The sequence below is a fragment of the Pristiophorus japonicus genome, chromosome 6 (genome assembly GCF_044704955.1).
Source record: "Pristiophorus japonicus isolate sPriJap1 chromosome 6, sPriJap1.hap1, whole genome shotgun sequence".
Lineage (NCBI taxonomy): Eukaryota > Metazoa > Chordata > Chondrichthyes > Pristiophoridae > Pristiophorus > Pristiophorus japonicus.
The window spans coordinates 48,050,130-48,078,013 of record NC_091982.1 but is presented as its reverse complement, the minus strand read 5'-3'; the positions used below and the strand labels follow the sequence as shown (position 1 = coordinate 48,078,013).

The 27,884-nt window shown below is 45.7% G+C and overlaps 1 protein-coding gene across 1 annotated transcript in view; it reads left to right on the top strand.

Annotated features, from left to right (window-relative positions):
* The window catches only part of slc25a43 (solute carrier family 25 member 43), a 34,602-nt gene extending 8,631 nt beyond the window's left edge, over positions 1 to 25,971 (top strand). Inside the window, exons 2-5 of the mRNA XM_070882049.1 lie at positions 4,902 to 5,143; positions 10,926 to 11,098; positions 14,376 to 14,510; positions 24,285 to 25,971. Coding sequence (XP_070738150.1) covers positions 4,902 to 5,143; positions 10,926 to 11,098; positions 14,376 to 14,510; positions 24,285 to 24,503 — 769 coding nt within the window. The 3' untranslated portion in view covers positions 24,504 to 25,971. The remainder of the gene's footprint in view (positions 1 to 4,901; positions 5,144 to 10,925; positions 11,099 to 14,375; positions 14,511 to 24,284) is intronic.
* The last annotated feature ends 1,913 nt before the right edge of the window (positions 25,972 to 27,884 follow it).

Here is a 27,884-nt window from a genome sequence, read left to right as displayed (position 1 = left end):
AAAAAATTCCAGAAGATTTGTCAAGCATGACTTCCCTTTCACAAATCCATGCTGACTTGGACCTATCATGTCACCTCTTTCCAAATGCACTGCTATGACATCCTTAATAATTGATTCCATCATCTTACCCACTACCGATGTCAGACTGACCGGTCTATAATCCCCTGTTTTCTCTCTCCCTCCTTTTTTAAAAAGTGGGGTTACATTGGCTACCCTCCACTCGATAGGAACTGATCCAGAGTCAATGGAATGTTGGAAAATGACTGTCAATGCATCCGCTATTTCCAAGGCCACCTCCTTAAGTACTATGGGATGCAGTTCATCAGGCCCTGGGGATTTATCGGCCTTCAATCCCATCAATTTCCCCAACACAATTTCCCGACTAATAAGGATTTCCCTCAGTTCCTCCTCCTTACTAGACCCTCTGACTCCTTTTATATCCGGAAGGTTGTTAGTGTCCTCCTTAGTGAATACCGAACCAAAGTACTTGTTCAATTGGTCCGCCATTTCTTTGTTCCCCGTTATGACTTCCCCTGATTCTGACTGCAGGGGACCTATGTTTGTCTTTACTAACCTTTTTCTCTTTACATATCTATAGAAACTTTTGCAATCCGTCTTAATGTTCCCTGCAAGCTTCTTCTCGTACTCCATTTTCCCTGCCCTAATCAAACCCTTTGTCCTCCTCTGCTGAGTTCTAAATTTCTCCCAGTCTCCGGGTTCGCTGCTATTTCTGGCCAATTTGTATGCCACTTCCTTGGCTTTAATACTATCCCTGATTTCCCTTGATAGCCATGGTTGAGCCACCTTCCCTTTTTTTATTTTTACGCCAGACAGGAATGTACAATTGTTGTAGTTCATCCATGCGGTCTCTAAATGTCTGCCATTGCCCATTCACAGTCAACCCCTTCAGTATCATTCGCCAATCAATCCTAGCCAATTCACGCCTCATACCTTCAAAGTTACCCTTCTTTAAGTTCTGGACCGTGGTCTCTGAATTAACTGTTTCATTCTCCATCCTAATGCAGAATGCCACCATATTATGGTCACTCTTCCCCAAGGGGCCTCGCACAACGAGATTGCTAATTAATCCCCTCTCATTACACAACACCCAGTCTAAGATGGCCTCCCCCCTAGTTGGTTCCTCGACATATTGGTCTAGAAAACCATCCCTTATGCACTGCAGGAAATCCTCCTCCACCGTATTGCTTCCAGTTTGGTTAACTCAATCTGTGTGCATATTAAAGTCACCCATTATAACTGCTGCACCCTTATTGCATGCACCCCTAATTTCCTGTTTGATGCCCTCCCCAACATCACTACTACTGTTTGGAGGTCTGTACACAACTCCCACTAACGTTTTTTGCCCTTTGGTGTTCTGCAGCTCTACCCATATAGATTTCCACATCATCCAAGCGAATGTCCTTCCTAACTATTGCATTAATCTCCTCTTTAACCAGCAATGCTACCCCACCTCCTTTTCCTTTTATTCTATCCTTCCTGAATGTTGAATTCCCAGCCCTGATCATCCTGGAGCCACGTCTCCGTAATCCCAATCACATCATATTTGTTAACATCTATTTGCACAGTTAATTCATCCACCTTATTATGGATACTCCTTGCATTAAGACACAAAGCCTTCAGGCTTGTTTTTTTAACACCCTTTGTCCTTTTAGAATTTGCTGTACAGTGGCCCTTTTTGTTCTTTGTCTTGGGTTTCTCTGCCCTCCACTTTTCCTCATCTCCTTTCTGTCTTTTGCTTTTGTCTCCATTTTGTTTCCCTCTGTCTCCCTGCATTGGTTCCCATCCCCCTGCCATATTAGTTTAACTCCTGCCCAACAGCACTAGCAAACACTCCCCCTAGGACATTGGTTCCGGTCCTGCCCAGGTGTGACCGTCCGGTTTGTACTGGTCCCACCTCCCCCAGAACCGGTTCCAATGCCCCAGGAATTTGAATCCCTCCCTGCTGCACCACTGCTCAAGCCACGTATTCATCTGCGCTATCCTGCGATTCCTATTCTGACTAGCATGTGGCACTGGTAGCAATCCCGAGATTACTACTTTTGAGGTCCTACTTTTTAATTTAGCTCCTAGCTCCTTAAATTCGTTTCGTAGGACCTCATCCCTTTTTTTACCTATGTCGTTGGTACCAATGTGCACCACGACAACTGGCTGTTCTCCCTCCCTTTTTAGAATGTCCTGTACCCACTCCGAGACATCCTTGACCCTTGCACCAGGGATGCAACATACCATCCTGGAGTCTCAGTTGCGGCCGCAGAAACGCCTATCTATTCCCCTTACAATTGAATCCCCTATCACTATCGCTCTCCCACTCTTTTTCCTGCCCTCCTGTGCAACAGAGCCAGCCACGGTGCCATGAACTTGGCTGCTGCTGCCCTCCCCTGATGAGTCATCCCCCTCAACAGTACTCAAAGCAGTGTATCTGTTTTGCAGGGGGATGACCACAGGGGACCCCTGCACTACCTTCCTTGCACTACTCTTCCTGCTGGTCTTCCATTCCCTATCTGACTGTGGACCCTTCACCTGCGGTATGAACAACTCACTGCACGTGCTACTCACGTCATTCTCAGCATCGTGGATGCTCCAGAGTGAATCCACCCTCAGCTCCAACTCCGCAACGCGGTCCGTCAGGAGCTGGAGGCGGACACACTTCCCGCACACGTAGTCGTCAGGGACACTGGGGTCGTCCCTGAGTTCCCACATGGTACAGGAGGAGCATAACACGTGACCGAGCTGCCCTGCCATGACTTAACCCTTAGATAGGCAACAACAATGCTAAAGTTTACTCACTGTTATAGAAGAGAAAAAATAGCGTTCCACTATTGGTGGCCGTGTTTTCTGTTGCCCAGGCCCCAGGCTCTGGAATTCCCTCCCTAAACCTCTCCGCCTCTCTACCTCTCTCCTCCTTTAAGTCGCTCCTTAAAACCTATCTCTTTGACCAAAGTTTTGGTCACCTAAACTAATATCTTCGTATGTGGCTCGATGTGAAATTTTGTTTGATAATCAGTCCTGTGAAAACGACTTGGGATATTTAACTATGTTAAAAACGCTATATAAATGTACGTTGTGGTTGCCGATATTAATTTTGATAAAGATTATCGACCTGGTATTGAAAATAATGGCAAGGAGACCAGTACCTCCACCATGGAATGCAACCATCCTGACACCTCCCCCAAATCAAACTCTGATCCCACCGACCCAAGTGGAACAGCAAGGTCATCAGACTGCTGCAGAGATGGTGCTCTGCTTTCCCTTGATAACCATGGCCAGAAGTTAGGACAGGAATCCCCAGAAGTGCGTTAATATTTTCAGGGGCTTTCTAACCCCCCCTCACACACACACACAGGTTTGAAAACTTTAGTCTATTATTTCAATCTTCTAAAAAAAAATTGAAAGGTTGAGTGAGAGAGGTAGCTCCTCCTCACAGTGGATTGTTTTGAGGGGGGTGGGGGCAGAATATATATCTGTACCTATCCATTTTATGTGTCTTCCTTTTTTATTATTCATTTACAGGATGTGGACATCACTGGCAAGGCCAGCATTTACAGCCCATCCCTAATTGCCGTTGAGAAGGTTGTGGTGTGTCACCTTCTTGAACTGTGTGGTGAAGTCACTCCCACTGTGCTGACTTTGTCACAGCAGTTTGGTACAACTGAGTGGCTTGCTGGGCCATTTCAGAGGGCATTTAAAGAGTCAACCGCATTGCTGTGGGTCTGGAGTCACACATAGGCCCAGACCGGGTAAGGACGGCAGATTTCCTTCCCTAAAGGACATTAGTGAACCAGCTGAGTTTTTACGAAACTAATACAACTTTTTAAATTCCAGATTAAAAAAAATAATTAATTGTATTTAAGTTCTGCAGCTGCCATGGTGGAATTTGAACTCGCGTCTCTGGATTATTAGTCTAGGCCTCTAGATTACTGGTCCAATAACATAACCACCATGCTACCATACCCGCTTTGTGATGCATTCTGTTTTATAGTAAACTCCCCACTTGCAGAAACTTGAGACCAATATGCAGGCAGAGTTTTGTCATGCATCAGATAGGAAAACATGTCTATTTTTATATGACTTTAGACAATAAGGTAACGCGAATTAAACATTGGCTTCGGGATTAACTGGAGATTATTTTTTTTTTTACACAGCGAGCAATTATGACTTCAATTGAGGCAAACCATCTAGGATAGATGACTCATTGAAATGTGGCTCAAACAGGAGTACCGTGTATGGTCTGCCGCCTTATAAAAATGCAGTTCATAGAATCTTACAGCACAGAAGGAGGCCATTTGGCCCATCGTGTCTGTGTCGGATCTTTGAAAGAGCTGTCCAATTAGTCCCACTCCCCCCCCCCCCACCCCCCTCTCGTTCTTGCCCCATAACTCTGCAAATTTTTCCTTTTTTAATATTTATCCAATTCCTTTTTGAAAGTTACTGTTGAATCTGCTTCCACCACTCATTCAGGCAATGCATCCTCGATCATAACAACTCGCTGTGCAAAAAAAATTCTCCTCCCCTCGCCTCTGGTTCTTTGCCAATTACCTTAACTCTGTGTTCTCTGGTTACTGAACCTTCTGTCACTGGAAACAGTTTCTCCTTATTTACTCCATCAAAAACACTCATGATTTTGAACATCTCTATTAAATCTCCCCTGAATCTTCTCTCCTCCAAGGAGAACAACCCCAGCTTCTCTAGACTTTGCACATAACTGACGTCCCGCATCCCTGGTACCATTATAGTAACAGAATTTTTACGGTGTCACGAACTACTGCAGGTCCAGATGTTTAGCCGGGTCAGTTTTCCAGATGTTTAGACGGATCAGTTTTCCAGGCAAGTGGCAGGTGTTACCAGGACCCCTTTTGAGACATTGTCTGTTTGTTTCCCAGGTTTGTAAGCCTGTTCATGGACGACTTTGGCCACATCTCCCACTGGAGTGCTATTGTAGCAGGGAGCCTGGCTGGGATCGTGGCTGCTGTCCTGACATACCCAACAGAGCTGATTGAGACCCGGCTGATTGTTCAGAACAGCACTGCTCCCACCTACAGGGGAATCATCCACACGTTCCTCACCATCTACACCAAGGAGGGACTCCCAGCATTGTACCGCGGGGCTTCGCTGACCATACTGGGTAGGTAGGAAAACCCTTCAGCATAGAAAGAAATGTCCTTTCTTTGTAGGTTTGTTTTGGAGTTAGAGGGTGCTGAAGATGCTTCGTCGTTGGACAGACTAAATATTTCTGAGTGAGATGAGATTAGGGGCCTCTACAATTGGCCTCACTAATCTGAGTTAGAGATGGGGAATTCAACTGAAGTTCACAGTCCCGACTGCTATCTATCAATCCCTGTTGCAAGTGCAGCTGAGGACAGGATTGGACTTGACTTTGAGGACCCTTCCCCTACAAAATGCCAGCCGACATTCACTGTCAACATTTGCATTTATTTTACATGGTCACCTGATCAATGTGACCCATGTACCGGAGTGGAGATTTCTGCACTGCTCCAATTTTGGCCTCTTGTGTATCCCTGATTTTCATCACTCCATCATTGGCAGCCATGCTTTCAGCTACATAGGTCCTAAGCTCTGGAATTCCCTCCCTAAACCTCTCTGACTCTTTCCTCCCTTTAAGACGCTCCTTAAAACATACCTCCTGTCATCTGTCCTAATATCTCCTTATGTGGCTTGGTGTAAAATTTTGTTTGATAATCGCTCCTGTGTAACACCTTGGGACGTTTTACTACATTAAGGCGCTATATAAATGTACATTGTTGAGATGGCCAGGGGTAAAAATTGATGAGAAAAGAGCTTGGGGAAATGGAGTAATTGAAAGAAGAAAACTAGAAGGGTTGTGTAGCTGTGCAGTGCACTGATGTACTAACAAAGTTTACCCCCTGGTGTGGGAACATTGATTCATGATGAGTATGTGATTTTAGTAGAGCTGACTGAGGGAGACCAGGCTCTCAAAGAGCTCCTCTCCACAATGAGGAAGAGAGAGTTAGAGAGAAGGTTAACTCGGATTTCATGTTTCCAGCCTTCTACCCTTCCCTTGTTGGAGTTTTTCCTAGCTGGTTAGAAGGGGCAGCAGCCGCATGGGAACTTCAGCACCTCCATGTTCCCCTCTAAGTCACACACCATCCTGACTTGGAAATATATTGCTGTTCCTTCATCGTCACTGGGTCAAAACCTTGGAACTCCCTCCCTAACAGAATTGTGGGAGCACCTTCACCATAGGGACTGCAGCGCCTCACCACCACCTTCTTGAGGATAATGAGGGATGGGCAATAGATCCTGGCCTTGCCAGCAATGCCCACATCCCATGAACGAATATTAAAAAAAATATTCACAGGGCACCTGCTTGGATTCTCAGTCATCCGGGGGGAGAGACACTTGCAGTGGAGAAAAATATTTGGAAATAAGTGAGAGAAAAAATAAAGGTAGAAAAATGAAATGGATGAGAAAGCAGTTTAACCTGTTTTTTTTTAGGATTAGCTTTGGTCTATAATGGGATTATCAAATTTCCTGATTGCATGCACATTAATACATGGGTTTTCAAACTGGTACATTGGATTTGAGGGGGTCATCAAGGATGTAACGAGCAGGGTGGATGTCGCGTATTTGGATTTCCAGAAGGCATTTGATAAGGTGTCACATAAAAGGTTACTGCACAAGATGAAAGCTCCTGAGGTTGGGGGTAATACATTAGCATGGATAGAGGATTTTCAAATTGAAAACAAAGGCATACAATGTTGCAAAGATTAGTGGAAGGCCTGAGGATTGTAACATTTTTAGAAACCAGTAAAGGACAACTAAAAAATAAATAAAGACAGAGTAGAGAAGAGTAAACTAGCAAGAAATATGAAAACAAACAGTAAGAGCTTCTACAGGTATATAAAAAGGAAGGGAGTAGTTAAAGTAAACGTTGGTCCTTTAGAGGATGAGATTGGGGAATTAATCATGGGAAACAGGGAAATGGCAGAGACTTTAAACAAAAATTTTGTATCGGTCTTCACTGTAGAAGACACCAAAATCATCCCAATAATAGATAATCAAGGGACTATTGGGAGGGGGGATCTTTAAAATAATCACTATCACTAGAGAAAAAGTACTAGGCAAACTAATAGGACTAAAGGTGGACAAGTCCCCTGGACCTGATGGCCTGCATCCTAGGGTGTTAAAAGAAGTGGCTGCAGAAATAGTGGATGCATTGGTTGCAATTTACCAAAATTCCCTGGATTCTGAAGAGGTCCCAGCCCATTGGAAAATCGCAAATGTAATGCCCCTATTTAAGAAAGGAGGGAGACAGAAAGCAGGAAACTATAGACCAGTTAGTCTAACATCTGTCATTGGGAAAATGCTAGAGTCCATTATTAAGAAAGTAGTAGCAGAACATTTAGAAAATCATAATACAGTCAAGCAGAGTCAGCATGGTTTTGTGAAAGGGAAATCATGTTTGACAAATTTGCTGGAGTTCTTTGAGAATGTAATGGGTAGGATGTATGTCATGTATTTGGTTTCCAGGAGGCATTTGATAAGGTGTCACATAAAAGGTTACTGCACAAGATAAAAGCTCATGGGTTGGGGGTAATATATTAGCATGGATAGAGGATTGGTTAACTAACAGAAAACAGAGAGTCGGGATAAATGGGTCATTTTCAGGTTGGCAAATTGTAACTAGTGGGGTGCCACAGGGATCAGTGCTGGGGTCTCAACTATTTACAATCTATATTAATTACTTGGATGAAGGGACTGAGTGTAATGTAGCCAAATTTGCTGATGATACAAAGATATTACAACTGTACAGGGCATTGGTGAGACCACACCTGGAGTACTGCATACAGTTTTGGTCTCCTTATCTAAGGAGGGATATACTTGCATTGGAGGCAGTTCAGAGCAGGTTAACGAGGTTAATTCCTGAGATGAAGGGGTTGTCTTATGAAGATAGATTGAGCAGGTTGGACCTACACTCATTGGAGTTCAGCAGAATGAGAGGTGATCTTATTGAAATGTATAAGATTCTGATAGGGTAAATGCAGAGAGGATGTTTCCCCTCGTGAAGGAATCTATAACTAGGGCATAGTTTCAGAATAAGGGGTCGCCCATTTAAAAAGGAGATGAGGAGGAATTTCTTCTCTCAGCGGGTCGTGATTCTTTGGAATTCTCTACCCCAGAGAGCTGTGGAGGCTCGGTGATTGAATATATTTAAGGTGGCGATAAACAGATTTATGAACGATAAGGGGGTGAAGGGTTATGGAGAACAGGCAGGGAAGTGGAGTTGAGGCCAAGATCAGATCAGCCATCATCATCATAGGCAGTCCCTCAGAATCTTTAGTGGCTGAACAGTCCAATACGAAAGCCACAGACTCTGTCACAGGTGAGACAGATAGTCATTGAGGGAAGGGGTGGGTGGGACTGGTTCGCCACACGCTCTTTCTGCTGTCTGCGCTTAATTTCTGCATGCTCTCGGCGTTGAGACTCGAGGTGCTCCGTGCCCTCTCGGATGCACTTCCTCCACTTAGGGCGGTGGTGGGCCAGGGACTCCTAGGTGTTAGTGGGGATGTTGCACTTTATCAGGGAGGCTTTGAGGTTGTCCTTGTAGTGTTTCCGCTGCCCATCTTTGGCTCGTTTGCCATGGAGGAGCTCTGAGTAGAGCACTTGCTTTGGGAGTATCATCAGCCATGATCTTATTGAATGACGGAACAGGCTCGAGGGGCCAAATGGCCTCCTGCTCCTATTTCTTATGTTCTTATAAATGCAAATTGTAGCTCAAGAATGTTACTGGTGGAGGCTTTGCACTCGGTCGCTGTGTGAGGTGGTGAATGATGCAGATTAAGAGTTGAAGAGATAATTTGTGGATATGTGTTGAAAAGAAAAGATAATTTAGGAATCGCAGCAAAGTGGAGTTTCGGAACCAAAGCAGGCCTATGGCATTATCTGTAGTGACCAGCAGATGGTGCTGTGACTGAGGTTTCACTTCCTTTCTCTTCCAGTATCTATTACAGAGCAGGACTCTGCAAACATGGATGAGGGCAGAGACTGGGAGCTGTGCATGTTGGCAGGCTGCTTGAAGAACAGAATCCATTTCAAGTTATATCCTCACATTGGAGCCAGTTGTTTCACTGATTAAACGTGCACCAACACTGAACACACCTGCACAATAGCAAAATACTGCAGATGCTGGAAATCTAAATAACAGAGTTAGCGCTTCAGGTCCGTTAACTCTGTTTCTCTCTCCACAGATACTGCCTGACCTCTGAGTATTTCCAGCATTATCTGTTTTTAATTCATATTTCCAGCATCTGCAGTATTTTGCTATTGTGCAGGTGTGTTCCGTGTTGGTTGTATGTTTAATCAGTGAAACAACTGGCTCCAATATCAGGGTATCATGGATGCTCTCACAAAATGTTGTGCAAGTAAATTTTATTCAGAATGGGTCTTTGTTGCATGATGTGGAAACTTATCTTTTCTGAGGGTTTTGTCAACTTTCTCCTAAAGATGTTGGTGTCAGCTGTGGCTCAGTGGGATCACTCTTGCCTCTGAGTCAGAAGGTTGTGGGTTCAAATCCCACTCCAGAGACTTGAGCACATAATCTAACGAGGGAGTGTTGCACTGTCAGAGGTGCCATCTTTCAGATGAGACTTTGAACCCCCGTCTGCCCTGTCAGGTGGATGTAAAAGAAGATCCCTTGACACTATTTGACAAGTTGTACCCAGTGTCTGACTAAATATAGAAAGTTCAGAGGAGTGTAAAAGAAAATAAGAGGGGCAAGGAGAGGGTGTGAGAATAGAATGGCAGCCAACATAAAAGTTAATTCAAAAGTCTTCCATAAGCATATAAATAGTGAATGGGTAGTAAGAGGCGAGGTGGAGCTGATTAGGGATCAAAAAGGAGACCTACACATGGAGGCGGAGGGAATGGCTGAAGTACTAAATGAGTACTTTGCATCTGTTTTCATCAAGAAAGAAGATGCTGCCATAGACATAGTAAAGGAGGAGGTGGAGGAGATATTGGATGGGATAAGAATTGATAAAGACGAGGTACAGATTGAGCATCCAAAATCCAGAAACCTCGGGATCAAGGCCATTCCGGATTCTGGGTATTTCTGGATTTTGGAACGTCTTTGCCTGGGCTGAGGTAGGTGGGATCGGGCAGCTGAGGTGAGGGGGGAGAAGGGGGGTTGGGCTGGAGGTCAGGCTGCTGAGGGCCAGGGTGAGGGAGGGACGCCGGGGCAAAGTCGGATTGCCGAGGCGCGGGGGAGGGGGGGGGGGCTGCGGGAAGAGAGAGTCTGGATTTCAAAACATTTTCCGGACAACCCTGCCACGGACCGGCCCGGTTGTCTGGATTCTGGAACATTCTGAATTTGGAACTCCGGATTTCGGACGCTCAACCTGTATTAGAAAGGCTGGCTGTACTTAAAGCAGACAAGTCACCGGGACCGAATGGAATGCATCCAAGAGCGCTGAGGGAAGTGAGGGAAGAAATTGCGGAGGTACTGGCCATAATCTTCCAATCCTCCTTAGAAACAATGGGGTGCTTCCACTTAGGGCGGACTTTGGCCAGGGACTCCCAGGTGTCAATGGGGATGTTGCACTTTATCAGGGAGGCTTTGAGGGTGTCCCTGTAACGTTTCCTCTGCCCACCTTTGGCTTGTTTGCCGTGAAGGAGTTCCAAGTTGGTTAGTTATCCATCGGTACCATTTACTGACTGACTGATCGCCCTAAAATATCCCACCCTAGACTAGAGCAAATAATACAAGTGTTTAGAGATATGCCGGCCAGTACACACAAGGCAACATTTAAGCAGTAAACAGATATCGCACAGAGCCTCAGCATCGTCTGATACAGACCATGGTGGTATTTGTTTTTTTAAATTGATCATTTATTTTAATCTCTGCATCCCTATATTTCCTTTTCCAGGAGCAGTGCCCTTTTCCGCAGGTTCCTTTTTAGTCTACATCAACCTGGATAAACTCTGGAATAAGCCCAGCGTGAAACTCACTCCTCTCCAGAATTTTGCCAATGGCTGTCTGGCAGCAGGTGTTGCCCAGACACTCTCGTTCCCCTTTGAAACTGTAAAAAGAAAAATGCAGGTGAGTTCTGCTCTGAGCTGTGCATGTAGTCGGCATGAGAGATCGGCGTGCTGATCTGAGCTGTATCTATCTTCTGTCTGGACTGTGAGGCTCAGTAAATTTACTCTCGAGGTTACCGGGGAAACTTCAAGAATTCGCTTTTCTTTATACTCATCTTCTAAAAGCCATTAATTGTGAATTCCGATGGCATTGTTTTGTGTGTGTTCCCAGCTGTGTCCACCAGTCAGCGCTGTTGGCTCTGTCAGGAGCCTTTTCAGATAGCGCTTTTTAAAAATTAAACGCAGCAACTCAACATTTTATGAACTAATCACTCGCTGAGTTTGCAATAAATGACACCTCGATGTAGATGAACGTGTAGCCAAGGCATTTCGTCACTTGCTTCTAATTAGGAGGATGTGATTCCAAGGTTCAAATCACCTTTTATAATCAGGATACCTGGTGATAAGGTGACTTTGATTATAAGGTGCCTTGAAGGTTAACTCATACAGGAGGGCGCTGAGCACCTCTCGTCTCATCGCTGAGAGCATGCAGAAACCAAGCGCAGGCAGCGGAAGGAGCATGCGGCAAACCAGTCCCACACACCCTTTCCCTCAACAACTGCTCCACCTGTGACAGAGACTGTGGTTCTCGTATTGGACTGTTCAGTCACCTAAGAACGCATTTTTAGAGTGGAAGCAAGTCTTCCTTGATTTCGAGGGACTGCCTATGATGACATACAGCAGCCAGTTTGTGTGCTGGACCCGTACTGGTATGATTGAGACTTGCCTCATTGGTGGGTTTATTGCAGATTCATTCTAAGAAAACCAGCCAGGAAGCTTTCCAGTTGATTTCAGGCTTGTCATCACCAGCGTTTCTAAAGGTGTAGCTAATCATATTGGAGCTTCCCAGCAGTAACCCGCACCGATACCCCCATGCAGGGCAGCAATGCAGTTTTTTGACATTGGGGAATGTCCATGACCAGTAAGCTAATTAACCTTTCAGCAGCAGTGCGATACGTGGTATTTTTCCACAACATGTCAGCTGTGGCTCAGTTGGTAGCACCCTCGCCTCTGAGTCATTAACTTTATTATACATTCTCCTCAAATCTATCAAACAAAGTACAAAACCATGCTTCCAACCCTGAGTAAATATTCCCTGTAGTGGCTCATTTGGTAGCACTCTCACCTCTGAGTCAGACGGTTGAGGGTTCAAGTCCAACTCCAGAGACTTGTGCACAAGAATCTAGGCTGACACTCCAGTGCAGTACTGAGGGAGTGCCACAGTGCTGAGGGAGTGCTGCACAGTTGGAGGTGCCATCTTTTGGATGAGATGTTAAACCGTGACCCCGTCTGTGCTCTCAGCTGGGCATAGAAGATCCCATGGTACTATTTTGAAGAGGAGCAGGGGAAGTTATCCCCATCTGCGCACTCCGACGGATGTAAAAGATCCGATGGCATTATTTCGAAGATGACCGGGGGAGTTATCCCCGGTGTCCCAGCCAATATTTATCCCTCAATCAACATCATTAAATCAGATTATCCAGTCATGATCACATTGCTGTTTGTGGGAGCTTGCTCTGTGTAAATTGGCTGCCGTGTTTCCCACATTACAACAGTGACTACACTTCAAAAAGTACTTCATTGGCTTCAAAGCACTTTGGGATGTCCGGTGGTTGTGAAAGACGCTATATAAATGAAAGTCTTTCTTTTTTTTGTTTTTTATTGCCATGAGTGCTTTAAGATGCTCCAAGCAATATAAATGGGTATAATTCCCAAGCCGTGGGAGCTTTTTTTAAAATTTATTCATTTATGGGATGTGGGAATGGCGGGATTTGAACTCCTATCTCCAGATCATTAGTCCAGGCCTCTGGGTTACTAGTCCAGTAACTAAACCACTATGCTACTGTTCCCTGAAATTCACCTCTTAGTGGCAGTTCTGGACCAATCAGCATTACAGTGGCAAACAAGGGATGAGTTGCGCATTGAACTAATTGTGCATCAAAGTGAAACAGGCCTGTCACTGCACTATCACTGCACTATAATTGTAATCAGCCTTAACGACCAGAATAATTTCCATTTGACTCATTCTGATTACTGATCTGGATGAAGCATAAATAATTCAGTCACCCACCTCATACAGGCCAAGAAATCATGAACTTTCACCTGTCTCCAACCCTGCCTCATCCCATCTGCTGCTGAAACCCTCATTCTTACTTTTGTCACCTCCAGGCTCAACTATTCCAACACTCGCCTTGTCTGGCCGCCCATCATACACTCTCCATAAACTTAAGCTCATCCAAAACTCTGCTGCCTGTATCCTAACTCGCACCAAGTCCCATTCACCCATCACCCCTGTGCTTGGTTCCCGGTCCACCAACACCTTGATTTTAAAATTCTTACTTGTGTTTAGATCTCTCCATGGCTTCGCCATCTCCCTATCTCTGAAACTTCCTCCAGCCCTACAACCCTCTGAGAAGTCTGCACTCCTCCAATTCTGGCCTTCTATCCATCTCTTTGCCCCACCATCGGTGGCCGTACTTTCCACTGTCTAGGCCCTGAGCTCTGGAATTCCCTCCCTAAACCTCGCCACCTCTCTTTCCTCCTTTCTGACACTCCTTAAAACCTACCTCTTTGACCAAGCTTTTGGTCATCTGTCCTAATATCTTCTTCTTTAGCTCGGTGTCAATGTTTGTCCCATTACGCTCCTGTAAAGCAGTTTGAGACACTTTACTTAAAGAAAGAAAAGGAAAGACTTGGATTTATATAGCGCCTTTCATGACTACCGGATGTCTCACTGCACTTTACAGCCAGTGAAGTACTTTTGGAGTGTAGTCACTGTTGTAATGTAGGAAACGTGGCAGCTAATTTGTGCTCAGCAATGTGATAATGATCAGATAATCTGTTTTTGTTATGTTGCTTGAGGAATGAATACTGGGGACACTGGGGATAACTCCCCTGCTCGCCTTCGAAATAGTGCCATGGGATCTTTTACGTCTACCTGAGGGAGCGGTCAGGGCCTCGGTTTAACGTCTCATCTGAAAGACGGACACCTCCGACAGTGTCGTGTTCCCTCCACACTGCACTGGGAGTGTCAGCCTAGATCTTTTTGTATTCAAGTCCATGGGACTTGAACCCACAACCTTCTGATTCAGAGGCGTGAACGCTACCCATTGAGCCACAGCTGACACTGTACATTAAAGGCGCTATATAAAATGCAATTTGTTGTCGTTGTCGAGTTTGTTCTTGATAACCTCGTGTTAATTGTTCTTAATAATGTGTGAACACCTTATCTCTCGTAGGCGCAGAGTGCTCTTCTCCCACACTATGGAGGGGTTGATGTTCATTTTACTGGGGTCGTCGACTGTTTCAAGCAAATAGTGAAGACAAAAGGTGTTCTGAGTCTCTGGAATGGTCTCACGGCCAACCTGCTGAAGGTGATAACCGTCTCTATAAAACCAGTAGTTGTTAGATGGATGGGGAGCAGGAGAAATGTATAGATTGTGCAGCACAGCAAATATTAACATGACCTTGAGTTCTCTGTGCTCAATGCAACCACTACAGATGATGTAATAGCTCGTCATCTCAAGGAAGAACGGTTCATTAGACTTAAAACAATTCATTATTGTTTAAATTGGTATCTGTATATTCTCAACTGTTAAATTTATAACTGTTGGAGTCACACTGACTCCTGACTTTAAACCTCTCCGCCTCTTTACCTCTCTCCTCCTTTAAGACGCTCTTTAAAACCTACCTCTTTAGTCAGCTGTTCTAATATCTCCTTATGTGGCTCAGTGCCAAATTTTGCTTTGAGATGATTTATAACGTTAAAGGTGCTATATAAATGCTTGTTGTTGTTGTAGTTTTCTTTTAAATTTCACATCAGTAATTAATATTTTAAAATTGAGTAATAATCAATTTGGGGGAATTTGGGATATCGTACAAAAATAATAATGACTTAATCTTTTTGCGATTTAGCCCCTCTGATGATTCAGTCAGTGTATTTGGCGAGTTACACAGACCAGGGAGGCCCCATGTTCAATCCCCAGTCTGTGTGGAGATAGTTGGCCTTAGCCATGATGGTGCTGTGGGTTTATGCTTGGCTTCAATAATCCTGGGTAAAGGAGAGGGAAAAGTCAGCGCGAATTCCCCACACCTGATGGCTATCCAGTGACGCATACAAGAATTGCGCAGGTCACCTCAAGGTCAGCTCGGCTCTATAGCTGAACAGCCTACCGACACTCTTTGAATAATGGCTACCTGGGTAAGCTGCAGGAGCGTACAGGAGCTCATGAAACCGTACCCCCGCCAGGACATGTCACCTTCGCAAGAAAAAATGAGGGCAGAAAATCTGAGCAAAAGGATCACATTTTTAATATATCAGTTGAGTACTCCACAGATACTGTCGCTGGAGTTACATTCAGAAGGTGACTGAATAAGGTGTAAGCCGTGGCTCAGTGGTAGCACTGTAGCCTCAGAGTCAGAGTCCATGGGTTCAAGTCCAACTCTAGGCTATCACGCTACCGCAGTACTGAAAGAGTGCTGCACTGTCGGATGAGACATTTAACCTTGTCTGCCCTCTAAGGTGGACGTAAGAAACAATCCCATGGCACTATTTTGAAGAACACCAGGGGAGGTTTTCCTGGTGTCCTGGCCCAGATTTATGGGGATAGCTCTGTCAATGGCTCAGCTGCATCATTTTGCAGTATCATTTTGCACAATACTGATCGGACAGATCAGGAAAGTCCCAGATTTGATTCCTGGTCACTGAGGAGATAGCTGAACTCAACCACTGGGGGCACTACTGCATTCCTGGACTAGAGAGGGGGGAAATCAGCCAGGGTTCCCTTTCCTGTTCACTGTCCAGTGAACTGCCGGAAAGTGCGCATCGGCAATTAAAAGCATCTTGCTTGGCTGTGATGCCCACAACAGCTGAATAACAGTCATGCTGGAAGAGACACTTAGGCGAGTTAATGGAGGATTACAAAGAATGTGCAACATAGAAACAGGCCATTTGACCCAACTGGTCCATGCTGTTGTTCATGCTCCCTCTTCATCTAACAATCAATATAATTAAAACAGATTATCCGGTCATTATCACGTTGCTGTTTGTGGGAGCTTGCTGTGCACAAATTGGCTGCCGCGTTTCCTACATTACAACAGCGACTACACTTCAAAAAGTATTTAATGGCTGTACAGCGCTTTGGGACATCCAGTGATCACGAAAGACGCCATATAAATGCAAGTCTTTTTAACCCTATCAACATATCCTTTTATTCCTTTGTCCCTCGCCTGTGGAAACAGCAAGAAACAGTGGCTGGGGTTTGTCTCTTTCTGCCCTCGCCATTCTGTGATCGTCCACCTATTCACTTTAATTGGAACATGAGTAGGCCGTTTAGCCCCTCGAGCCTGTTCCGCAATGGGTGAGCATTCACAGGCCGACAGGCACAGAACTGGAAAAGACTGTCCGGTGTCCTCAGGAGAGAAGACGGGGGATGGGGGGCCCTTGTACCATCGCACCCACGGTCAGGTCACTGTGTTGGGACACCATTATTGGGATGAAGTTCATGGCCAGAACAGTCGAGTTTGAACTGCTGTGTGAAAGTTTGCACTGATCGTTTCAGGCCACAGTCATGTCAATACTGCTTTGCACTGGCTTCACTTCTATTACAAGGTTAAAAGGAAACCACTGCATCACTTCTGATTGAAGTCGGTGACATGGGGTTATTGACAAACAGAAGTGAAACCAAATGAGCTTTCCATGAGTCTGACTAAAATGTAGAATAACTCTGCACGAGCGATGACCAACTCCTCCTTGATGTTGAAGCTTTGTTTTTTGTTAAGTTTATGTGAAGCTTTAAATTCGGGACTGGGTGGGTCCCGGGCCCTTGGCTCAGGACACAATTTCAGCACAGACTGGTAGCGACAATAAAACTCAGTTTCAAATGGACGTTCGCCCACGGCACTAAACAGTCTGTTCTGATGTTTATGCTCCACACTAGTATCCTCCCATTTCATCTGCCTCATCTCAGCCTTTCAGCACATCATTCTATTCGCTTTTCTCTCGCGTACTTGTCGAGATTCCTTTTGACTGCATCTATGCTATTTGCCTCAATCAGTTCTTGTGGTAGCGAGTTCCCTGAGTGAAGAAATGTTTCCCTATTTCCCTATTGGATTTATTAGTAACCTTCGTCCACCCCCAAGACCAACTTTTTGTGATTTACATCAATGACCTAGACGTGAATGTTGGGGCTATGATTAAGACGTTTTCAGATGATAAATCAGCTGTGCGGTTAATAATGAAGAAGAAAGCTGTGGACTCCAGGAAGATATCAATCAACTGGTCGGATGGGCAGAACAGTGGCAAATGGAATTTAATCCAGAGAAGTGTGAAGTAATGCATTTTGGGAGGGCTAACAAGGAAAGGGAATACACATTAAATGGTAGGATACTGAGAAGTGTAGAGGAACAAAGGAACCTAGGAGTGCATGTCCACAGATCCCTGAAAGTAGCAGGCCAGGTAGATAAGGTGGTTAACGAAACGTCCTTACTACACAGTATAAATTCACACGAGGCCCATGCTTGAGAGAAGGTCAGTCTGTGACCTGTCCTTTATTCCTTAGCACTCAAGTGATGAAGGTGGGTGGAGCTTCCCCTTTTATACCTGAAGGTCCAGGTTTAGGAGTGTCTCCCACCTAGTGGTCAGTGTTCTCACGGTGTACAACTTAGGTCAGTTTATACATGGGTTACAATGCTGGTTGAATACATGACATCACCTCCCCCCCCCCCCCCCCCCCCCCCAAAGTCTTATTGGGATCACAGGTTGAGTCTCTCTGGTGGTTTACGCTCCCTTGTAGAGCGCCTGAGTTGGGGCTCCGGTTGTTGGGCGCTGGCCTGAGTGTCTGCTGTTTGCAGTGCCTCAGGCCTGTCCGGACTGCCCACCGTGACTGGGCTCTCCTCCTTTTGGTTCCGGTGTTCGGTCACCTGTGGTGGAGTGAACTCTATATCGTGTTCTTCCTCTGCTTCTTCTATGGGGTTGCTGAACCTCCTTTTTGTTTGATCCACATGTTTGCGGCAGATTTGTCCATTGGTAAGTTTAACTACCAGAATCCTATTTCCCTCTTTGGCAACCACAGTGCCTGCGAGCCATTTGGGCCCTGCAGCGTAGTTGAGGACAAAAACAGGATCATTTACATCAATACATCGCGCCCTCGCATTCCTGTCATGGTAGTGATATTGTGAATGGCGCCTGCTCTCGACAATTTCTTTCATGGTGGGGTGTATAAGGGATAATCGGGTTTTGAGCGTCCTTTTCATTAGTAGCTCTGCGGGTGGAACCCCTGTGAGCAAGTGTGGTTGGGATCTATAGGCCGACAGGAGGCGTGATAAGCGGGTTTGTAGGGAACCCCCTTGGAATCTGAGCATCCCCTGTTTGATTATCTGCACTGCTCGTTCTGCCTGGCCGTTTGAGGCCGGCTTGAACGGTGCCGTTCTAACATGGTTAATTCCATTGCCTGCCATGAAGTCCTGGAATTCAGTGCTTGTGAAGCACGGGCCATTGTCGCTGACCAAGATGTCCGGTAGACCGTGGGCGGCGAACATTGCCCGTAGACTTTCTACCGTGGCAGAGGATGTGCTTGAATTTAAAATGTCACACTCGATCCATTTGGAGTAGGCGTCTACTACAACCAAAAACATTTTCCCCATGAAAGGACCTGCATAGTCCACATGGATGCGTGACCAAGGCTTGGCGGACCATGGCCAGGGGCTAAGGGGGGCTTCCCTGGGCGCATGGCCCAGCTGGGCACACGTGTTGCACCTGCGAACACAAAGTTCCAGATCTGCGTCTATCCCTGGCCACCAAACGTGTGACCTGGCAATTGCCTTCATCGTGATAATGCCCGGGTGCCCATTGTGGAGTTCTCTGATGAACACCTCTCTGCCCATCTGGGGCATGACTGCCTACTGTGGGGAAACCGCGTAATTGGCCTGAATCGAGAGTTCATCCTTGCGCCTGTGAAATGGTTTAAATTTCTCAGGGCATGCCCTGTACGTGGCTGCCCAGTCCCCATTCAGGACACATTTCTTGACTAGAGACAATAGCGGGTCTCTATTTGTCCAGACTTTAATCTGACGGGCTGTCACGGGTGAGCCTTCGCTTCCGAAAGCTTCAACAGCCATGACCATCTCAGCACCATGCTCGGTAGTCCCCTCAGTGGTGGCTAGTGGGAGCCTGCTGAGTGCATCGGCGCAGTTTTCGGTGCCCGGTCTGTGCCGAATTGTGTAGTCATCGGCAGCTAACGTGAGTGCCCACCTCTGTATGCGGGCCGATGCGTTTGCATTTATGGCCTTGTTATCGGCCAAAAGGGACGTTAGGGATTTGTGATCTGTCTCCAGCTCAAATTTCCTGCCAAACAGGTACTGGTGCATTTTCTTTACCGCATATACACATGCGAGCGCCTCCTTTTCTATCATCCCGTAGCCCCTTTCTGCCTGGGACAGACTCCTGGAGGCATAAGCTACTGGCTGTAACTGACCCTTCGCATTGACATGCTGCAACACACACCCGACACCATAGGACGACACATCGCACGTTAACACAAGTTTCTTACATGGGTCATATAGCGTTAACAGATTGTTGGAACATAACAAATTGCGTGCTCTATTAAAAGCCCTTTCCTGGCTGTCCCCCCAGACCCATTCGCGACCTTTGCGTAGGAGCACGTGTAGCGGCTCTAGCAGCGTGCTCAATTTGGGAAGAAAGTTACCAAAATAGTTCAGGAGCCCCAGGAACGAACGCAGCTCTGTCGTGTTACGGAGTCTGGGTGCTCTCTGGATCGCTTCTGTCTTGGATGCAGTAGGGCTGATCCCGTCTGCTGCTACCCTCATCCCCAGGAATTCTACCTCTGGAGCTAGGAAGACGCACTTCGCCTTTTTCAGTCGCAGACCTATCCAGTCCAGTCTGCGTAGCACCTCCTCCAGGTTATGGAGGTGTTCTTCAGTATCGTAACCCATAATGAGGATGTCGTCCTGAAAAACCACCGTCCCTGGAATCGACTTGAGGAGGCTTTCCATATTCCGTTGGAAGATCGCAGCGGCCGAGCGAATCCCGAACGGACATTTGTTGCACTCAAACAACCCCTTGTGTGTCGTGATGGTGGTCAGCTTCTTCGACTCACTCGCCAGCTCCTGGGTCATGTAAGCTGAGGTCAGGTCCAATTTAGAAAAAAGTTTGCCACCGGATAGCGTCGCAAAGAGGTCCTCCGCTCTCTGTAGCGGGTACTGGTCTTGGATTGATGGTGGCCTTGTAATCGCCACATATCCTGACCGACCCATCCGCCTTGAGCACCGGCACAATCGGGCTCGCCCAGTCACTGAATTCGACTGGCGAGATGATGCCTTCCCTCAACAGGCGGTCCAATTCGCCTTCTATCTTTTCCCGCATCACGTACGGCACCGCTCTGGCCTTGTGGTGTACTGGTCTGGCGTCCGGGTTTATGTGAATCACTACCTTGGCCCCCATGAAAGTGCCAATGCCGGGTTGAAATAATGAGTCAAATTTGTCCAGGACCTGTGAGCATGATACTCGCTCCACAGAGGAAATTGCATTGACATCGCCCCATTTCCAGTTCATGACAGCAAGCCAACTCCTCCCCAGTAGTGCAGGACCGTCCCCTGGGATAATCCAGAGTGGCAACCTGTTCTCCGAATCTTTGTGGGTCACGACTACCGTGGCGCTGCCTAGCACCGGAATGATCAGCTTTGTGTAAGTCCGTAGCTGTGCGTCAATCGGCGATAATTTTGGCCTCCTGGCCTTGGATGCCCACAACTTTTCGAACTGCTTGATACCCATCAGGGACTGGCTGGCACCCGTGTCTAACTCCATTGATACTGGGATGCCATTGAGGAGCACTTTCATCATTATCGGTGGCGTCCTGGTGTATGAACTGTATATGTGCTCCACATGAACTCGCTAAACTTCAGCTTCCAGCGATTTCCCCTAGTGTCCATTTCTGCAGGTATTTTGCTCATCTCTGCAAACTCCGGCTGAATGTATACCTCCACGCCTCCAGCATGAGTTGCGGTTTGAAACAAAGGTCCCTTGCCAGTCGATCGTCCCTGACTGCCCCTGTTATTGTCCTTAAGTGCACCATTAACAGGTGTTGATGGCCCCATTACTGGCCGCATTGTCCCTTGCAATGGCGTGAATCGCTGTTCAGCTTGCCATTGTCTCTGTCAAACTTCCCCTCTGGGTTCGACTACATGTTGGGGCATGCCTGACTGCCCTTGTCTGCCTGGAGAACTGTGTGCTGCTTTAACAATGTTGAATCTCTGTCCCAACCATTCCTTAACACAGTACCTCTCGTCTGTTCTGCTAGTGGCCATGCTCGCGTGGTTTAAATCCCAGTTTCTTGTCGCCATTGATAGGTCCTTACTACACAGTATAAATGGACACGAGGCCCATGCTTGAGAGGTCAGTCTGTGACCTGTCCTTTATTCCTTAGCACTCAAGTGATGAAGGTGGGTGGAGCTTCCCCTTTTATACCTGAAGGTCCAGGTTAGGAGTGTCTCCCACCTAGTGGTCAGTGTCTCACGGTGTACAACTTAGGTCAGTTTATACATGGGTTACAATGCTGGTTGAATACATGACAGTTAAGAAGGCATAGGGAAGGCATAGAATACAAGAGCGGTGGGGTTATGCTTAAACTGTATAAAACACTAATTAGGCCACAGCTGGAGTACTGCATGCAGTTCTGGTCACCGCATTACAGGAAGGACGTGATTGCACAGGAGAGGGTACAGAGGAGATTTACAAGGATGTTGCCTGGAGTGGAGAATCTAAGCTATGAGGACAGATTAAATAGGCTGAATTTGTTTTCATTGGAACAGAGTAGGCTGAGGGGAGACCTGAATGAGGGGCCTAGATATAGTAGATAGAAAGGGTCTATTTCCCTTAGCAGAGGGATCAACAACCAGGGGGCATAAATTTAAAGTAATTGGTAGAAGGTTTAGAGGGGATTTGAGGGGAAATTTCTTCACGCAGAGGGTTGTGGAGGTCTGGAACTCTGCCTGAAAGGATGGTAGAGGCAGAAACTCTCACCACATTTAAAAAGTACTTGGATGTGCACTTGAAGTGCCATAACCTGCAGGGTTACAGACCTCGAGCTGGAAAGTGGGATTAGGCTGGATAGCCTCTTGTTGGCTGTCAAGAATACAATGGGCCGAAATGGCCTCCCTCCGTGCTGTAAACTTGTATGATTCTATGATTTATGGCCCCTACCTAGTTTTGGATTCTCCAACAATTGGAAACATTCTCTCCACATCTACACTGTCCAGTTTCATTCATAATTTTATAGACCTCTATCAGGTCACCTTTAAGTCTTCTCTTTTCTTAGGACAAAAGCCCCAACCTGTTCACTCTTTCCGATAGCTGTAATCTCTCAGTTTTGGTACCATCCTTGTAACTCCTTTTCACACGTTCTCCAGTGCTTCTATGTCCTTTATATGGTATGAAGACGAGAACTGTGCAAGGTACTCCAAGTGTGGCCTGACCCTAACCCTAACCCTGTATGGTGTAAGAAATGTGAAGTGGTGCAGTAGGTTTGAGTTAAGGTTCGGTGGCAAGGTAGAGTATAGGAAGCATCAGTCTGCATCTGGCAGTGCTATAACTGATGTGTGGATCCTTGATGGGTAGACAAACATCGACGCTCCTTGATTTGTTGAGCATAAAAGCATAAATCTAAAATATGCTCATTAAAGTGGAGTTACTAGTGTCGCCTACAAGAGTCTCCATCTTGGGAAAAGGTCCTAGGACCTGACAACATAGGAACAGGAGTCGGTCATTTAGCCCCACCAGCCTGTTCCACACTTCAATTAGATCATGATTGATCTGCATCTTAATTCCATCTACCAGCCTTATTTCCATAACCCTTGATACTCTTACCTAACATAACAAAAATCTTTCAATCTCAGCTCTGAATGGTCTAGCTCTAATTTTAAGGTTTTTTGAGTGGTCCGGAGTGATCTCTTTAAGTCCACTCACCACCAGGACATATGGGCAGAACATGTGTGTTACATGCTCTGCCCATGTGTCCCTGAACACTGCAATCAGGGTTCGAACAATGTCATAGGACCCTGATTTGCATAATCTAGAGGCCTACTGCCTGAAACAGGCAGGCACTCCGGCCACCTAAGGAAAAGCCCCTTTTAAAAAAAAAAAAATGGCGTTGGTCGGCGCTTCAGTGTTGGTAAGACAATGAGTCTACCCTCCCCTTAAAGCCGACGTATCACAATAGAGGAACTAAAAGGGGAAGAAAGATGGAGAATGAGAATAATTTATTGGCGGGGGGGACGGGGGGAAAAGGTGTTACTCTTGAGCAGGAAAGAGTTAGCTGTAGTATTTGAGAAACTAGGACTGATCAAATGTAAAATTCCAACAAATGTATGGAACCTGACTAGGATGTAATGTGGACACACATGTCACATGGTGATGATCCAGCATTAGGAATTGACTCGATTCCAATCCTTAAGGCATCTGGAAAAGCCTAATGGAGCTAATAGAGTTTTCAGACAAAAACCTTCAAACTCCTGTGAACAGGAATTGTGTCAATGCACTCCGTGTGTCCGGTGCAGCTAATTTTAGAACTACTACAAGGTTCGGTTCCTTTGGGAAGAGTGTCTGTTAATCTGAAATCTGTTCCCATGTACAATATGAGGCTGATCTGTGTGGCTCATTTTATTATTAACGAGCTGTGGAGAGCTTCCCATTGAGGCGAGGGAGGGGAGGGAGGGGAGGGAGAGAAAGAGAATTCACACTGTCCAGATTGTCTAGAATTAGGCTGAAGGGTTTTATAAAATTCACATGAATGCAACAACTGTGGGAAAAGACCTGTGAGCGACAGCTGCTATGGAAACAGATGTGGATCAAAAGCTTTATTTGCATTATCCCTGCGTGAAACCTCTTTACAATCCCAGGAGGCGTTGTTAGTGCACTAGTCCCTCATCATACTGCTCTCCAATGTACTATGCCCTTCAGTGTAGTGTGGACATGTTTTATACGCTAGACATTACAGCTCCCTCATTAATAGACAAGCCATGTAAAATGCCCTCATGCGCGACTCTGGGGCACATTTGTTAGGGAGGCTTGTCGTCTGCATTTTCAACCCTTTGCCTTTTGCCCGCTTGTTTTAAACCCTGCTTTTAATTCACAGATCGTTCCGTACTACGGACTGATGTTCAGCACATTCGAGTTCTGCAAGCGGGCTTGTCTGTACAAGAATGGCTACATCCTGTCACCGCTAAGCTACCGGCTCAGCCCGGGGGTGGACCAGAGCTTGGGGGCCGAGGAGTTGCAGGAACTGAGGAGATTGATCAGAGAAAAGAGCTTCGAGACTAACCGATCCAGGCTGGGCAACAAATGGTGGGGCTGAGGAAATGGACTGTAGAGGCCTGCGACAGGACACTAGTTAACCTCGAGCACAGCCTTCGCCAGGCTGCTCAAAAGAACCTTTCATTTTAAAGACACCGTACACTCCCCCTGTTCATGTCTGTGACATAGCAATCAATTAGTAGCCAAGATGAATAACAGGGGTTGTATCTGTTACTGAGGTCATTTGGGTTCATTATTTGGGAACGGTAGCATAGTAGTTATGTTACTGGACCAGTAATCCAGAGGCCTAGACCAATAATCCGGAGATGTGAATTCAAATCCCTCCACGGCAGCTGGGGGAATTTAAATTCAGTTAAATAGATCTGGAATAAGAAGCTAATGTCAGTAACGGAGACCATGAAACTACCGGATTGTCATAAAAACCCATCGGGTTCACTAATGTCCTTTTTAGGGAAGGAAATCTGCCGTCCTTACCCAATCTGGCCTATATGAGAGTCCAAACCCACCACAATGTGGTTGACTCTTACCTGCCCTCTGAAATGGGCCTAGCGAGCCACTCAAGGGCAATTAGGGATGGGCAATAAATGCAGGCCTTGCCAGTGATGCCCACATCCTGTGAATTTTTTTTTTAAATTATTGAATGAGCGGGGCAGCCCAATATTAACAAGAAATGCCCTTTAAGTCTCAAACTTTAATAACTCATCCAATGATTACCTGACCTTTCTTATGATAATACACAAGTTAGTTTTCATTTTTACTTACCTCGCTTTCTAACGACCGGCAAAGTCCACACCTGTGCGTATTGACTGCACCCACTGAGCAGGTGGCTGGTAATGAGAAACAATGGCATGGATGTGAAAGATGCAACATCACAACAGATATAAGGTGCAAAGTGACGCAAAAATCACCTGTAAGGCGACAACAGAAAAACCTTCATTTTATATTGTGTCTTTAATATAGAAAAATGTCCCCGGGTGCTTCACTGAGCAAACGGACATCTGAACCAAAGGAAGAGAGATTGGGTGGTGTGACCATGCACATTCTGGATAGGCAGACTAAGTTAACAATTTCACGGATTCTGAGCGAATACGCTAACACGTGTATCCAGTACTCTTGTTTACATGGTGCGCAAACAAAATAGTCCAGTGAGCAAAGATGAGAGAGAGACTGAAATCAGCTCCTGTAGATGATCTTTGGTAGTTTCTCTAGACAACAGAGTTACACTTTATGACCTCAATCTATAAACAAATTTGACGACTAAGCAATTTATGAAGGCGCTAAGGAATAGATCTGTCAAGAGGTTCATCATTTTCAAGCAACAACGGAATTATGTACTTTAATAACAAAGACATCTATTCAATATTACATTTAGATTCCAATCCTTCGAGTTAACCCCTTTTTATATCATTAATGAAGCCAAAGATAACACTTCTGATAATGTTCTCCCTTTTTAATGACGGTTTAAATTATATGTCCATTATATGTATAATAAACATTTAAACATAAAATGTCTGTTGGAAAATGTTTAATTGTTGCTGTATATCACAGACGGCCTCAGTATACCATGTACAGTGTTTCATCCATAATACATCTGGGAGGTAAATGATTAATTGAGATTTGACATCCTGTAACAGTTCCTGTGATATTTGTCACTTGTTTCATGTAGTGAGACTTTGCTCCTCTACTTGCCTAATTTTCTAAACAATCATTGCTAGCGGTGGTTGTAGATGTCAGCCCCACCATTAACTCCAATGCACCTCCAATCCCATGCAGTACACACCTGACCAACAAAATGGCCGCCAAGCAAAATTTTAGCACCCTTGCATTCACACTTCAAACTCTGCATATTTGCCTCAACCACTCCATGTGGTAGCGGGTTCCACATTCTCACCACTCTGAGTAAAGAAGTTTCTCCTGAATTCCCTATTGGATTTATTAGTGATTATGTAATATTTATGAGCAATGTTCCTTATAAGCTGCAAGGCCGCATAGTTCTCTGCCAGTCCCGCGCAGCCTTGGACCGCTTTATTCAATGTTAAAGTTCGAAATGCGCGTAACTGAATGTGTTAAAAGGGCCGCGCACCCAAAAAAGAATAACGGGGAACATCGTCTATGACTACTAGTTTTGGACTCACCACAAGTGAAAACATCTTCTCTATGTCTACCCCATCGAACCCCTTCATAATTTTAAAGACCTCTATCAGATCATCTCCCAGTCTTCTCTGTTCTGGAGAAGCGAGGCTCTGGCCTGTTCAGTATTTCCTGAGAGTTGTGCCCTTAGATTCACTAAGATTCTTAGATTCAGTAAGGCTGACTGCGAGGAAGACCCAGTAAATATGACAGTCAGCCTTGGCGAATCCCAGCAGGCTCACGGTGGCTACACAAGATGCATGTGTTGGCAACCGGATCGACATCTTCCAAATCTCCAGACTTGGTTTTTCTAGGGTTTGAAAGTGAAAGTAGGGCATCAAAAATCCTATTGCACCATAGAACATAAAAACATAAGAAATAGGAACAGGAGTAGGTCATAACAGCCCCTCGAGCCTGCTCCACCATTCAATAAGATCATGGCTGATCTGATCATGGACTCAGCTCCACTTCCCCGCCCGCTCCCCATAACCCCTTATCCCCTTATCATTTAAGCTGTGGACTTGCTTCATTAACAGTGACCTTGATTCTCTCCGCCCTCACTAGATCACACCCCAGCCACTGGGATGTGAAAGTTCAAAGTTCTGGCCTAGTCGGTGTTTTATTGTCCATGTACTTTGTACCTAAAGTTGTTTGTAAATCTTCTCTACTCCTACCCTGGCAAACCCTTTTAGAATTTTAAAGACCTCTATCAGATCACCTCTCGGTCTCGGATAACGGGGAGCGAGCAGGATTGTGGGATTGTTTTTGAAAATTTGTTCCGGGATGTGGGCGTCACTGGCAAGGCCAGCATTTATTGCCCATTCCTAATTGCCCCTGAGAAGGTGGAGGTGAGCCGCCTTCTTGAACTGCTGCAGTCCTTGTGGTGAAGGAACTCCCACAGTGCTGTTAGGTAGGGAGTTGCAGGATTTTGACCCAGCGACAATGAAGGAACAGCGATATACTTCCAAGTCAGGATAGTGTGTAACTTGAAGGGGAACTTGGGGATGATGGAGTTCTCTTGGGTTCATGTGGAGAAAAAGGCCCACGTAGACTTGATAGAGCCATATGGTCTGTTTCTGTGCTGTAAAATTCTACAATTCTATGTAATAACCATTCCTATAATCTATACCATCTACAGTCAACCTTACCAAAACATAACTCTCAGGGTTGAATCGCATTCATTCTGATTGTATAAAATTCTGATCCATACGTAATACATAAATATAAAGTTCTCATAGAGGCATAGAGATTATGCTTGAACTGTATATAATACCAGTTAGGCCACAGCTAG